At 36.5% G+C, this 15,251-nt stretch overlaps 1 protein-coding gene across 1 annotated transcript; it reads right to left on the bottom strand.

Annotated features, from left to right (window-relative positions):
• Nucleotides 1–34: 34 nt before the first annotated feature.
• LOC145312384 (conserved oligomeric Golgi complex subunit 5-like) lies at nucleotides 35–15,246 on the bottom strand. The gene is made up of 14 exons (XM_080151621.1): nucleotides 15,204–15,246; nucleotides 14,868–14,942; nucleotides 14,332–14,418; nucleotides 13,930–14,071; nucleotides 13,201–13,315; nucleotides 13,013–13,091; nucleotides 12,495–12,569; nucleotides 12,284–12,391; nucleotides 11,917–12,017; nucleotides 11,162–11,306; nucleotides 10,687–10,797; nucleotides 1,065–1,169; nucleotides 534–624; nucleotides 35–225 (listed from the first exon to the last, which is right to left on the bottom strand). Exons 1-14 carry the CDS (start codon nucleotides 15,234–15,236, stop codon nucleotides 35–37), a joined length of 1,458 nt encoding a protein of 485 aa, XP_080007747.1. The 5' UTR covers nucleotides 15,237–15,246.
• Nucleotides 15,247–15,251: the final 5 nt, after the last annotated feature.

The raw sequence follows: 15,251 nt of genomic DNA, 5'->3' as shown, positions 1-15,251 counted from the left end.
CAGGAAAAGGAAAAAACACACCGTTATTTTTTATTTAATTCAAAAATAAAAAGGGGAGAGTTTCAGTGCTATACGGCACTTTGGGGGAAAGCATCTTTTTTTGTCCTTTAATATTCGACCTTATTGATTGGACAATTTCCTGTTCCAAACTTAATCTGAGGTTACTGCACATCTCCTGGATTTGGAAAGGATCCTTGATCTTCACGGATTCATCCATAATCAAACCTAGACAATTAAAAATGAACTTGATCTATTATACCTTTTTGGAAAAAGTAGCATTATAAAAACACTAAAGTAAAATAATAGAGGGGGAAAAAGGGATTGTATATCTGCCCCCCCCCCCCCCCCCCGTGGACTATTTGCCGACTTTCAATTGAATCTTTGAATCTCAGCCAACAGCGTCGCTAATATTAACAGAGCCATGTCACTACAAAAGAGCAGAAAGCAATTTGCTAGCAGAAAAAGGGTTCCTAACAGGGGCATCCAGGTAGTTGTCTGGTTATACATCTATATTCATAGATTTATTTATTTACCTGTTGTGTTAACTTGAACAGCCATAAGTTTAAGCTTGCTCCAGGTATCCAGAAACAATCGTAGCAGCTTCGGATATTCACCTTCCAATGCCTTAAAATCAGAACTTTTTTTAAAGTGAATATAGTATTTTATTTATTAATATTATCAAATAGGTTTTAAGTTAAGTGTTAAATATACCCACTAGAACTAACAATCAAGAAATTCAACCTAGGTTTTTATTTATGTTGTTGTCGACAATTCTTTTTCACGATTGAGAACAAAGATTATAACCGGACGGTTTGATTTCCTTGGAGAATTCCCAGCCCCAATTTTGCATTGGGAATTTGAAATCAGCTAATAGCGTCGAAAATATTGACGCATAAAAGTCACTACAAGACCAAAAAGCAATAGGCTACCAGACGAAACGGGTCTCAACCACTATGGACAGGTGGTTGTCTGGAATATACATATATACTTATACATTGATTCACATGATTTCAAATGTAAAAATAAATGTCAAGGGATCTGCTAAGAATAAAATAATTTTACACCTGCTTGATAAAATTAGATTTTGCAGAGCTATCCACTAGAACATCTTTGAGAATCTTGGTTAGCTTACACCAGGACTGGTCTACCAGGCTAGCGTCATGACCGTCCTGAACAGATTTTAAGCTACTATTACACAGTAGAGGCAGTAATTCTGCAATTTGATTCCAAATGTGAAATTGTTTAAAACTTGGATATTTTGTTGTACGCCACTTGGCGTTAAACTTGTTTTGATCTGTAACTAAAAGGAAGTGGGTATTAAGAGGGGAAAATAAGGTAGTGGGTTGTGGGGAAAATTTAATGGATAAAAAATATGTTGAATCTCTTGTGAGAACTGATCAATTTTATGTTATTACCTAGGTACCTATGATGTGATCAAAGACCAAATGTGTGCAATAGAAGTTAGCAGAAGAAGACATGATCAATGACCAAATAATGGATTCTTCTGATAACAGTGATCACTGACCAAAATTAATATTTGTCAAATATATATTTTATCCATGTATTTACTTATTGTTTTATGTCTTATCAATTCCAGAGAGTGATTACCAGTACATCTCTGGGGTTTTATTTTATGCTCACACTAATGCTATTTTGTGTATTTTAGAGAGGAATGAAATGACTGGTTTCAGCTAGACCTAAAGTTACATTGTGTGTGCACACGCGGTGAGTCACACCAGTTTTATAGAACTTCTCAATGGTACCAGAGTTTTTGGCAACATTTGAAAAGATCTACGACTCAATGTAACGAAAAAATCTAGCTTAAACTTGTTAAACTCTCTACAAATAAACTGAATAATAACTGTGTCATAACAACTGACGTTAACAAAAGACCAAAGCTGGAATAAAGCATAAAAACCCCGGGGATAAAAATGGGAAGTAACGGGCGGAATGATTTTGACGGGGTCAATAATCAGAGAGATTTAAATGGTGTAAACGAGACTGCAGGCGGAGCAGTAGGAGGCGGGGACGACAGACAAGTCCTAAACAACAGACCAAATCATGTAGATGGACTAAATGACGACGGTATTAGCGATGCGACTAATAAAAGACCAAATCATGTTAATACATCTAATGATAACGGTAACGGCGGTTCTGACAAAAGAACAAATAATGGCGTATTTAGCGGAGATCTTGAGAGATCTAAGGGCGTGCCCGAGGGGGCAAACACAGAAGCGAATAAAAGACCAAAAGATGGGTCAGGCGGACCAAACAGCGAATTTCTTAATGAAAGAATAAATTATGGTATTGGAGGCGGAGCAGAAAATGGTTTTCTTTCTTACAGGGAAGACAATATCAATAGTAGCAACAACAACAATAATTTTTACAACGATCGCGATAACAATAGACCAAATATGGACAGATTTTTTAATAATCCCTATAACAGGGAAGACAACATCAGAAGTGGCGCATACAATAGTAACAGACCAAATAATGGGGGGTACAACAACGATTATTACAGTTCTCGCAACAACAGGGATGCCGAATTTACAAATAACGTTGAAAATCGAAGCGGATACAATTATAATAGATCAAATAATGGTATGCACAATAACGATCCCTACAATGTCCGTAATAACAGGGATGCCGACATCACAAGTAGCACATATCAAAGACCAAATAATGGAATTTATGGGGGAATGAATAACAGGGATGACAACAATACAAGTAGCGAATATAATAGACCAAAAAATGGTGATTATTATGGCGGGGCTAGGCCAAGAACAAACAATGATACTGACAGACAAAGACCAAGACTCAGTATATTTGAAGACATTCCCAGACAGAGACAATTTATATTTGAGGATGACCCAAGGCAGGGAAACAGATTGTTCGAGAATAGACAAGATTACTATAGAGGGGAAGGAAGAAATACAATACCCACCCCTCTCCTACATGAATTTCGCGAATTTTCCACCTGGGAATCCTGTGTTTTAGCATGGCAACAAACTACAGAGTTGCCGCGCTACAAGCAAGGATATGTTCTTGCAAATGACTTACCAAAAGACTCCGACAGATATGGTAATTCTCTGAGGGAAGATTTATTTAAAGCTTGTCCACCCCATACACTAATTAACAATGATAATGGTGTCGAGCTCGTGTTAAAATTTCTTAGAACCCGCTTCTATGTAGATGAAGAAAAAGAAATATTTGAAGTGAAACGTCAAATGTCTCAAATAAAACGGAAAAGCGGGCAAAATATAAATCAATTCATTATCCAATTTGATAATCTACATGAAAAGGCCAAACAACTAGGGATAGAAATACAAAACGATCGCCTTTTAGCACTAACACTATTTGAATGTGCAAACCTTGATCCAACAGAAGAAACAGTAGTGAGGGGCATAGTGCAATTTCTAACAAAAGACGGAAAACGTTATGAAACCGTAAAACGAAAATTACGCGACGTATGCAGCAGATTGAATGAAAAACAAAATAAAAATAATGAAGATACATTTTTTACACAAAGCTCGAATGCGGAAGACGACATTCAGAATAACGTTGATCAAATATACCTAGCCAAAGGATGGTTGCCACCTAAACAACAACAAGGGGGCCAAAATCGCAATTTTAGACAAAACGCGCAAAACAGATCAAACTATGGACAGAATAATAGCAACAATGGCAGATCAAATACAATGATAAAACCAAGAACAAAAAATCCCATAGGAGCAGATGGTAAGCCTATGAAATGTCACATTTGTGGTTCCACTATGCACTTTGTAAAACAGTGTCCAGATACATATGAAAACATAAGAAAAGTAGGTAAAACAAAAAGATACAAAAGTGTGATGATAGTTACTGAAGCTGGAGAAGAAAAAGAAATTCTTAAAGAATGCTCAGATTCAGAGACAGAAAAGACAGAAATTGAAAATGTACATTGTACTGTACTATGTTCTGACAATAAAGAAGAAATGAGCAACTTCACCGCTGAAGCACTGAACATGGCTGCGCTTGACACTTGTTGCACGTCAAGTGTTGCTGGAGAAAAATGGCTAAGGATTTACCTGGAATCACTACCCAAAGAAATGAAACAGAAAGTAAAAGGACCAACACAGAGTACTAAACAGTTCATCTTTGGTAATCAAGGGAAATTAAAATCCACGGCAAAATACACTATTCCTACAAAAATTGGAGGCTGTGACAATGAAATTACCTTGGATATCATCAAGTCAGACATTCCACTACTGCTTTCAAAAAGTGAAATGAAAAAGCTGGGAATAACACTAAACATGAAAGATGACAGTGGTACAATCAATGGAAAACCACTTGTTCTGGCTACTACTGCAGCAGGTCATTACATAGTTGACCTTCTACAAGAAAGTGAAATGCTTGAAGCAGTAAATATTGCTGAACTTGAAATTGACAATGAAACAGAACAAAGCAAGGCTTTGTCCAAACTGCATAAACAGTTTGGACATAGACCTAAGAAAGTATTTGTCACCATCTTGAAGGAGGCTGGAAAATGGAATGAAAAATTCTCTCCAATGATAGACAAGATCATGGAAAAATGTGAAGGCTGCCTGTTAAGGCGCAGAACTCCAGACAGACCAGCTGTAGCTCCACCAATGTCAAATGACTTCGGACAAATACTCACTTTGGATCTGAAAGTCTGGGACATGAACAAAGGAATATACATTATGTATATGATTGATCAATTCACCAGATTCCAAGTTGCCTCAGTTATAAGAAGTAAAGAACCAAGAGAGATAGTAAAGACTCTTCTTTTAAAATGGCTGCCCATTTTTGGTAGAGTAGAAAAGATTCTATCAGACAATGGCACAGAATTCTGCAATGAGGAAATGAGAGAAGTTGCAAGTGCTCTGAACATACAACTTCTTACAACGGGTGCCAATAGCCCTTGGCAAAACCCCATAAATGAGAGAAATCATGGTATCACAGACTCCATTGTAAAAGCAACACTGAGAGACTATCCAAAAATGAGCCTAGAGGTAGCACTGGCATGGGCAATAACAGCTGTCAACTCCATGTCAAATGTCAGAGGATTCTCTCCGTATCAACTTGTTTTTGGCAGACAGATCAAACTTCCCAACATTTTGGATGATCCCCCACCTGCTTGGGAAGAACCAACAAAGAGCAAATCTCTTTTAGAAACTCTAGATGCTCTACATAAAGCAAGAACTGAATATACAAAGGCAGAAAGATGCGAGAGAATAAGAAAAGCACTTAAAGCTAAGATCAGGATAGCTGACACTATATACGAAAATGGAGACATAGTCTATTTCAAAAAGGAGGGAGAAGAATCTTGGAAAGGTCCTGCTAAGGTTGTATTCCAGGATAGCAAAGTCATATTCATAAGAGTGGGTAGTACATACTATAGAGTCAGTGCCAACAGACTAATAAAAGCAGGAGATGAGCTAGCAAAAGACATACTAAAGAAAGAAGAGAATGAAAATACCAACAACAATGAAGGCAATGATGATGAAAATGAAATAGACAATGAAGAGGTAACAACTAACAAAGAGCCTCACACAAGAAGTAGACAGAGAGAGATTGATCAGATGCTGAACGATCAAGAACAGACAAGCAGCAGAACACTCAACAAAAGCTCATTCTCTACAGTATATCATGAAGACAACAACCTAGATGATATTGATGAAGTAAACAAAGAACAACAAGAACCGCCAGCAACAACAATACCATACAAATCCACAATATTTGAACACCAGGAAAATGAAAAAGCTAGTGAAGAATCAATCAACACTCAAGAATCAACTAAAAATCATGTTGATGACCATGAACATAATGAAAAAGTTACTGAAGACAAAACCTCTGAAAAGGACAGTACAAAAATTCCACTGCACAACTCAAAAGGAAGAAAAAGAAGAAAAGTAAGTCAGAAGCCAACACCCTGTTTCAATGAAGATGGCACACTACAAAATGCAATGAACGTGCTGAAAAGAAATGACCGGATTGAAATCTTGGAGAAAGGAAAATGGGAAAAAGGAAAGATTCTCAGTCATGGAGGTAAAGTTGGAGGAAGAAACGCAGGATGGTTTAACATAGAACTGGATAATGGTGAAGTGTTTCATGATGAAGTTACAAAAAGAGACATCAGGTACGAAACAGAGGCTGAACAGGTAGTCGAAGATGACGAAGTACTAACCGTAATAAAACTGGATAATGGCAAAAGCTTAAAATTCAATGACATAGACAAGCAAAAGATCAGGATAGAAGCAGAAGAAGAAACTGCGATTATTATGATTTGTGAAGAGATCCTAGCAGTTATGGTACCGAAAGAGAAAAGAAATTCTCCAGAATGCTTGCAAGCCAAGTTTGAGGAACTGAACAAACTGATTGCTTTTGATACATATAAAATAGTAGAAGACAAAGGACAAGACAGGATAACAACTACCTGGGTTCTGACTGAAAAAGGAAATGATATAAGAGCAAGACTCACCGCACGAGGGTTTCAAGAGGATACAGATTTTCCCACAGACAGTCCAACAGTACAAAAAGCATCAATAAGACTGTTAGCAGCAATTGCAGCTGCCAATAAATGGACCATACACACAACTGATATTTCCTCAGCTTTCCTTCAAGGCAGCCAGATGGATAGAGATGTCTTTGTTGAACCTCCAAAAGAAGCAAATCAGAAAGGTAAGCTATGGAAATTGCTAAAATGTTTATATGGCCTGAAAGATGCTAGCCGCAAATGGTATATGAGAATTCTGGCTAAGCTGAAAGAACTAGGATTCAAGAAATCCCCACTGGACAAAGGTATGTTCTATTTGATCAAAGATGGCAATCTGATTGGTATGGTAGGTATACATGTGGATGACTTTTTCTATGCAGGAAACAAAGAATTCATGGAAAAGATCATGCCAGAAGTACTGAATATCTTCAAAGTTGGCAAATCAGAATCAACAGAATTCATGTACACTGGTTTCCACTTCAAACAAGATAGCACAGGTATAACCATAGATCAAGACAAATACATCGATTCAGCAAACATTCCTGATGTAAATGCAAAGAACATCAAAGACAAAGACAGAGACATGACACAAGAGGAGCTGACCATGTTGAGACAGATCACTGGAGTTTTGAACTGGACAGTAAGGGCTACAAGACCAGACCTAGCCTTTGACTGCGTGGATTTGTCAACTAACTTCAAAGGTGGACCTTTGAGTGAATTGGTCAAAGCACAAAAATGTGCGATACGAATGAAGAAAGATAAAGTTGCAGTCAGAATCTCAGATCTGGAGAACCTGAATGACTGTCAGATCTGGATGTTCTCAGATGCAGCTTTCCGGAATCTGAACAAAAACACTGACAGCTGTGGTGGTTTTGTGATTTTCTTAGTGAACATTAAGAATGGAAAATCTGCAGTCATTGAATGGAAGGCCAATAAGCTAAGGAGAAAAGTACACAGCACATTAGGAGCTGAAGCACAAGTACTTTCGCTTGGAATTGATGCAGCGCTGGGAGTTAAAACTCAGATCAAAGAAATGACTAATGGCAAAGTTGACCTAAAAGTCAGAGCTATTACAGATAATGAATCTACCAGAGCTGCCATCTACTCAGAATCCGAAGTTCAAGAAAGAATGCTGAGAGCAGATATTGCCATTCTGAAAGATATGATTGAAGAGGGAAGAATTCTGGAGGTACGCTGGGTAGCTGGGAAAGATATGCTAGCTGACGTTCTCACCAAGCGTGGAGTCAACAAGGCCGCTCTGTTAGACGTCATCCAGAATGGTAAGATGCCACAAAGACTTCTGGATTTAATTCTGTATTAATTCCAGAACATCAAATCATGTAAATATGTACAAAAATAAAATAATCAAAGTTTCAGAACTTTGGCCATCAATAAACAAAAAGATGGCAACACCATCCGATAAGAACAAGCGATCCCGTAAATTTTGAAAGCCAACAACACACATTTAGCGATCCCGGAAAAGAATCGTATACGCGGCATTCAGTGCAAATGCGTGATTAATCTGCCAAACCAAACGCCGCAACACATAAATCAACATTTGAAGAAAAATTTCTGCCCAATATACTACGAAATTGTTTCAAAAGATCAAATTATGGAATTTTTTTCTTCATTTTATTGAGTACTTACGAAGCACGTACGGAACCAAAAAGTTTTAACAAGTGACACATCAAAAACCATTTTTTATTGTAGTCCATCAACCTTCTTATAATCTGTCAACAAAGCCCTGTTTTTCTTCGAAGCATTATTTCTGCAATTATAAATGATCAAAATATGGATTTAGTTCATCAGTTTACAAGTTTTCAACACCCCACAAATCATGTTTCCAATTATTTCCAACGTCTCCCTTATATTTTTTTCTCATCGTTAGCAAAAGATCAAATTATGGCATTTATTAATGGATGTTTTCTTCATTTCAGACAAATTTTTCAAGTGCAATAATCATGAGCCGTGTGCAAGACATCGTTTTCGGCTGGTTTTCTATGCCTGAGAGGGTGTGGGATGAAAAGCTGACCAGAATCCGATGGATTTCCCTCCGTAATTATGATATGGAAACCGTCACAGATATCATTATTGATTCCATCCGTGACCAAACACAAGCAAAGAACATAATAATCGCTGCCTACCAGCGTTGGGCAGGAATTGTCGAGAAGTCCAAGCTGACCAAATGCTTTGACAAGATCATTAAGGAAGTCGAGAAGCAGGAGAAGAACAAAGTTGTGTTCAGCTCGACCATGTTCTTACCCAACAGCTCCTCCGTCTGGCCGCAAGTTGGAGCGCTTAATGATGAGATCAGGTGGTGTAATGAGAGGTTGAGAATGCCGCCTGTCAGCCTTCACAAAATGGGCATGACCACTATCTCCGAATATGACAAGACCCTGAGGGTCAGAGGCTGCTCATTTGTCGAGTTCCAGACGGGACTTGGCTTCGGCCATAATCCCAGTTTTGAAGGATGTATAAAGATCAAGAGCTACCTGCTAAACGCATTTGACAACACTTTTTCACCAAGAGCTTATCAGGGAAGATCAAGATTCGTTAGGGTAAAAATTCCCCCACCACTAATTGAGACAGAGGGCTACAGGTACAATGCGTTTTACCGCCAAGAATTGGAGGACAGAAATTTGACGGGCAGACCAGCATCAACAGGTGGTGCCAGAAGACATCATCTTACCTGGAGTGAGAGAAGACCTGAAGGATGGCCAAGATGGGATATCTACAAAAGAAACCCCTGCTGGACCAAGGTTGAGAGGGAGAGGGCCATGAACGATTGGATTGAAGAACTAAGCAGGACTGATGAGAGGCCAGTCTGGGGGAACCAAGACCAAGAGGCGGTGGCCGTTGCTGTAGAACAAGCTGACCAAGTTGATGCTGCTGAAGAGCAGGCTGCTCCAATTGAGATTGAGGAAGAAGTTGCCGCCGAAGAGGAAGAAGTTGATTTGATCGTTTTTTCTGATGATGAACAGGAGCCCAATCATGATGTTCAAAATGATAATGAGGTGGAGAAGGTTGCTCAAGATTTTGCTAGAGCTGACATCAGAGAAGATCTAACAGTCACAATAGAAAATGGAGACGAAACAGATTGTAATGATATTGAAGTTATCACTGTGTCTGATGACGATGATCCCTCTGATGACCACAGAAGATATGATCAAATTAATGAACAGTTGGTCAAGGAATACAGAAAGGAATTGTCCAATAAGAATGTCCTGATCAAACAGCAAAAGACTGCAACAAAGCAATGGAAAGGACTGGCACACAGGAATGGAGAAGAGAATCAAGCCCTGACGAAAGACAATGACTATTATAAGCGCAGGATCAGGACTCTAGAGAAACAGCTGGAACGTGTCTCTGAGCAGTACAGCTATCTTAAGGGGATGTATGAACAAGGTGGAAGGAAGAACAAGATCAACGGGCGCAAGTTTGTCAAGCCAGAGGATTTCCTGGCCAAGAAAAAGTAAATGACCAAAGATCTCAAATCGTGTTCTGCTAATTGTGTAAAAGACCAAAGATCAATCAGTTCTCCGGGTAAAAGACCAAAAGATCTAAAGAGACAATCTGTTTATAATTAATGTGAGAACTGATCAATTTTATGTTATTACCTAGGTACCTATGATGTGATCAAAGACCAAATGTGTGCAATAGAAGTTAGCAGAAGAAGACATGATCAATGACCAAATAATGGATTCTTCTGATAACAGTGATCACTGACCAAAATTAATATTTGTCAAATATATATTTTATCCATGTATTTACTTATTGTTTTATGTCTTATCAATTCCAGAGAGTGATTACCAGTACATCTCTGGGGTTTTATTTTATGCTCACACTAATGCTATTTTGTGTATTTTAGAGAGGAATGAAATGACTGGTTTCAGCTAGACCTAAAGTTACATTGTGTGTGCACACGCGGTGAGTCACACCAGTTTTATAGTATAGGTAGATTCAAATTTGTTTTTCTTTTATTAAGGATCAGAAGGGACCAGGATTCTGACAAACAATAAATCTGTCAACCAACTTCATTTATTTTCTCCTCTTAAATCAAGCACTTTTGTTTAATTTGCAATTTTTAATTAGGAAATTTTCTAGGTTAAAATTGAGAGATAAAAAAGCATTCTAAAAAATAAAATTATAGCTAAAATTGTAGCCCTCGGTAAATAATAAAGCTAACTTACTAAAGCTAGAGCAGAAATATAAGGAAGATGTGTATTTGGATCTTGTTTCTTTGCTAACAACTTCTGTAACTGTAATACACGTGACATACTGGAATGCAGAAGGTCTAAAACCTATGAAAAGGCTTCAATTAGAAAACATGTCGAAAAGTAGAATAGGACATAAAAAAATGTAAATTTTCATGAATCAGAATAAATCACTGAAAATAACATAATTATTTTAAGCAATTTAGGTTCTAATATATTTTATAATCAACAAAACGATACAATCATTGTAATGAAGGAGTGACATTATTAAGAATATAACATTGTAATACGATAACTGCGTTATTTGAAAATGCAAATTTCTTTAAATATAAGCCAATAATAATGTGTTTTTTTAGGAATAAGATAGGATAAATGAGTATAGGAATTTTTAAACTTGTAAAATTACAAAGCAAAAAGGAAAAAATAGAACAGAGTAAAATAGTATGATTACCTGATCAAGGTTAGTCCATAAAGTTGCTCTGAAGGCAGCCTTGTTGCTGGGAGCCGGACCTGTTGCCTTTCCAGGTCCGTAACCAGCTGTCTTGCCAGTCCTGCTGCTACCCTTTCCAGCCTCCTCAGCCTGAGCTGTTACTTTCCTATTAATTTGAAATAGTAAAAACACAAAACAAATTAAGATTAGTAGCCAAAAGAAAAATTAATCTTTACCGTCTAATGCCGTCCTTCAGTAAGACCAACAAATGTGCAATTTATATTCGTAAAAGTTATTGAAAGTTTTCTAGCATGAATAAAAAACATACTATTATATATAATATATATGTAATTCATATAGTAATCAACAACAGAATGTTGGATTCCGTTAAAATTAAAGTCATACTGGCAAGTGGAATACAAGTCGTATTTAAAAGTTATATATAACAATTAACAAAAGTCTGAATTTCATGTCTTAATTCATGGTATCATAGACAGCTTTCAACGGTTACTAAAATCAAAAATTATAAAATTATTTTGTGATTTTTATTTTTTAATTTGTCGAAATTAATCGGTTTTGAAGCCAACTCGAACAACTACTTAAAAGGTGGAAACTTAAAATTCTTTAAATTTTATGTTGTACAAATGTAGAAATTTTAGAAATAGGGTAGCAAATAGAAATATAATAGGGTAAAACAATGGGATTATTTATTACATGTTTCACCCCAATTTACTTATGCTACATAATTATATAATTTAAGACTTCTTGTTTCTTACCTGATATCTAACAAGTCAGTGGATTGAGCTTTAAATTTTGAATGGACGCTGTCCAATAGTTTGTTCAATGTTTCTGGCAGGATTCCAAGATTATAGAACACCTATATTTAATAGATTTTTATTGAAAGTTATCTATACCTAGTTATTAGTCAATTGATGTTCAAACTACAGCCTCTCTAAAAGTCAAATATAGTAAGCAGTGCAGATTTTAAAATTTTTGAAATTAAATTCTTAAATTTTAGAGGGTATCTTTAAATCTAATAGTAAGCAGTGATTGGTTGATAAACATTAAACTTTTATATGCTTCATACTTAACCTTATCTGTTATTGGTTATTCAAATTGTGCAAAAAGGCTATTATTGGTTACCTGTAGACCAGTGCCCAGCTGTGATTGGTTACCAGATTCCATGCCTCGTTGCAACAATGATTCTCCCTGCCGTTCAACTTCACTCCTCCAAGAATACATACGACGAACCTTAAAAATTTAACACACACTTTAAATATCTTAAAGGTAAAATCTAGAAAACAATAACGGTAATGACCAACCAAACCAGATCGGTATAAAATGAACAACCTACCTCTCCTTCAACAACTTCAAGACCAGAAAGATCACCTTCTACAAGCTCACCAAGCTCAGCAAGACCAGAGGCAGCCTTGTCACAATAATCCATATTCAAATCAAATGAACATAAAATATTTTGTGTCAATTAATGAAATCAACAAGGACAACTAAGTTGAGCTCTGCAATAAAACGAGAAAGTCAACTGTTTATAGACTAAAGTAAAAGAATAGAGGGGACAGGGCGGGATCCTGACCCAATTTTGTATTGGGTATTTGAAATCAGCTAATAGCTTTGAAAATATAAACACAACCAGGCCCCTACAAAAGAAAAAAAAACAATTTGCCACCACATGGGCCAGGTAGTTTCTGGGTTATACATATATATACATATACATTTATTGTTAATAGAAAAGGCAAAGGTGAATATTCTTAATGTGAGAGCAAGGGAAAAACTCAACAATTTTAAATCTATAAACATGTCGAGGGACAAAGATAGAACGAAAGGTTTGCTGTATAATAAAATGGATTATTATGCCTTTGCAAGATCAAGATCAGCTGACCCACCAAGTTGAGCTGACAGCCGTTTTGACAGCTGAAGAATTCTAACTACCCGTCTAAAAGCATAAGTGAATGATAAATAATTCTTAACAAAGTTTATGATGATTTCTTAAAGAAACCAAAGGCAGATTTTAAACATGAATTAGAAATATAAAGTATGCTGACCTTAGTATGTCTGCTGTTTGTTGTAGCCTATGTAAGCTCTGGGTTCCCTGGCTAATTTTAGTGTAGGGATCCACAACTCTGGCCCGTAATCTGTCACTGCTTAACTCAAGACTTTCTAAAACAATTACAAAGAAATTCAGCGTTGCGGAGCCGTTTGATTTTGGTGCGGCTCCGGCTCCGACCTAAAATCAAGAAAAACTCAACATAATTTTTCCCCGGCCACGTCTATTTTTTACTTTTAAAGGTTTTAAAAGTTCAATTTCTGATAAAATGGACTTGAAAAACTTAAATGGGGCATTTGCACATGACAAAATAGAGTTACCAAATCATAATTAATAAAAAATCTATTTTTTTTAGCTAACTCGGAGCCAGAGCCTATTTTGAACGAAAATTACGGCTCCAGCTAAATATAGCAGCTCCACGGCTCCCGGCTCCGGCTCCACAACGCTGCAAAGAATTTATAAAAAGTAGTCTAAAATTGTTGGATGATTCTTGGCTTAATATTTAAGCTAACATCATATCAAACCATAGGCGCTGAAGTATACCCAATGCTGCTTAGTAATACATGCGAAAAGAATAGTAGTGTAAAATATAAATCATGATAACAAGAAATTAATAAATTGTAATTCCAGTCAAGTAAACCAAATTGTAAGCAAAACTAGCACCTTAAATAGCTCCGCTAGTAATGACTTTATTTGCAAAGTAGTGGTACTTTATAAACTGCATTACCTATATGAGTGGCCATAACTGCCAGACTTTTCTCCAGCTGTGAGTTGGACACCGCTCTTGAGAGCAGGTCATTATAATGGGCGGACACATGGGTCTGAATTGTGCAATCCAGTTCTGTCAGAGAGTGGCCAAGTCTTTGCATCTGAAATAATAGTTTATAAATATGCTGTAAATATCTGTCCAGTATGGCCTCGAATAGTATCCGCTGGATTAAAAATGGCAATACTGAAAAATCATGTATAAGATCGTATTACAAACAACTGTCAAAGAAAATTTTTTAAAATCTTAAAATTAATAGGTACCAGTTTTGTTATCACGGGCCTTCGTCCCCTGGGTCAAGGAAAACTGGTTTAATTTGAACTTGGATTTGAAACAAAAATACCTCAAAAAATTATCACTTACCTCCTCGCTGATGTTCCCTTGTTGAAGTATTTGTGTTGCATGTTTTTCTACATTAAATTCAGTTGCCATGTATGGTACCATATATTCCTAAAAATAAATGATATTGTAAGTTCTTTATGCATGAAAAAGTCCCCCACCTGCGTTTTCTGGTTTTGAGAGACATAATTATAGGCTTTTAGTTTTAAGCTAAAAAATGTATTTCAGGTGATATTAAAATATCACTTGGTATTAAAAGATTAAATAAGATTTTGTGCTATTCATTAGAATATTATATTAATACAGATTAAACATGTGGCCTATTTCAAACCATGTACCAATCAGTACGCTCGCTACTAGTTCAAGTTGCTTATCCTCTATCCTTTAGGAGAGGGCGAAGGAGGTCAGGAAAATAACATAAAACACCCAAAGACATACATAGATCTTATAAAGCTTCTTTAATAAGAGCAATCAATTCGGAACAGCAGTTTCCAGGTACAGCTTTAGCTAAAAAGAAACAAAGTTTACTTAAAGGATAAGGGAAATGAAAAATGAAGTACCTGAGGTTCCCAGCCTGCAGCTTCCTCTACTCCGCTTTCCTCATCTTTCTCCTTGTTTTCTCCCTCAACAACCTTACACCAAAACTTAAAGTTTAATCATATTCAACAAACAGGATTTTTTCACGACGACTAAATTAAAATATTTTCAAAATCTTTGATAGGTATTAATTCTGTAAAAACAATGTTAAAAATAAAAGCTAATTGTGAAGTTTTAATACTGCAGCGTATGTATGGGGGATAATTGTTGAGTGACCGTCGTCAGATTGCGGACATGCCTAGTTCGATTAACAGCGCTATCAGAAGGTCAAATTAAAATCATTTAAACATTAATTCCTTGTCATTTTCTTTAACTGTTGTGTTGGGTGACATTTTTATAAATTTTTC

Source organism: Acartia tonsa, chromosome 2 (assembly GCF_053477335.1).
Source record: "Acartia tonsa isolate MP-2025a chromosome 2, ASM5347733v1, whole genome shotgun sequence".
Lineage (NCBI taxonomy): Eukaryota > Metazoa > Arthropoda > Copepoda > Calanoida > Acartiidae > Acartia > Acartia tonsa.
This window is presented reverse-complemented; position numbering and strand designations above follow the sequence as displayed.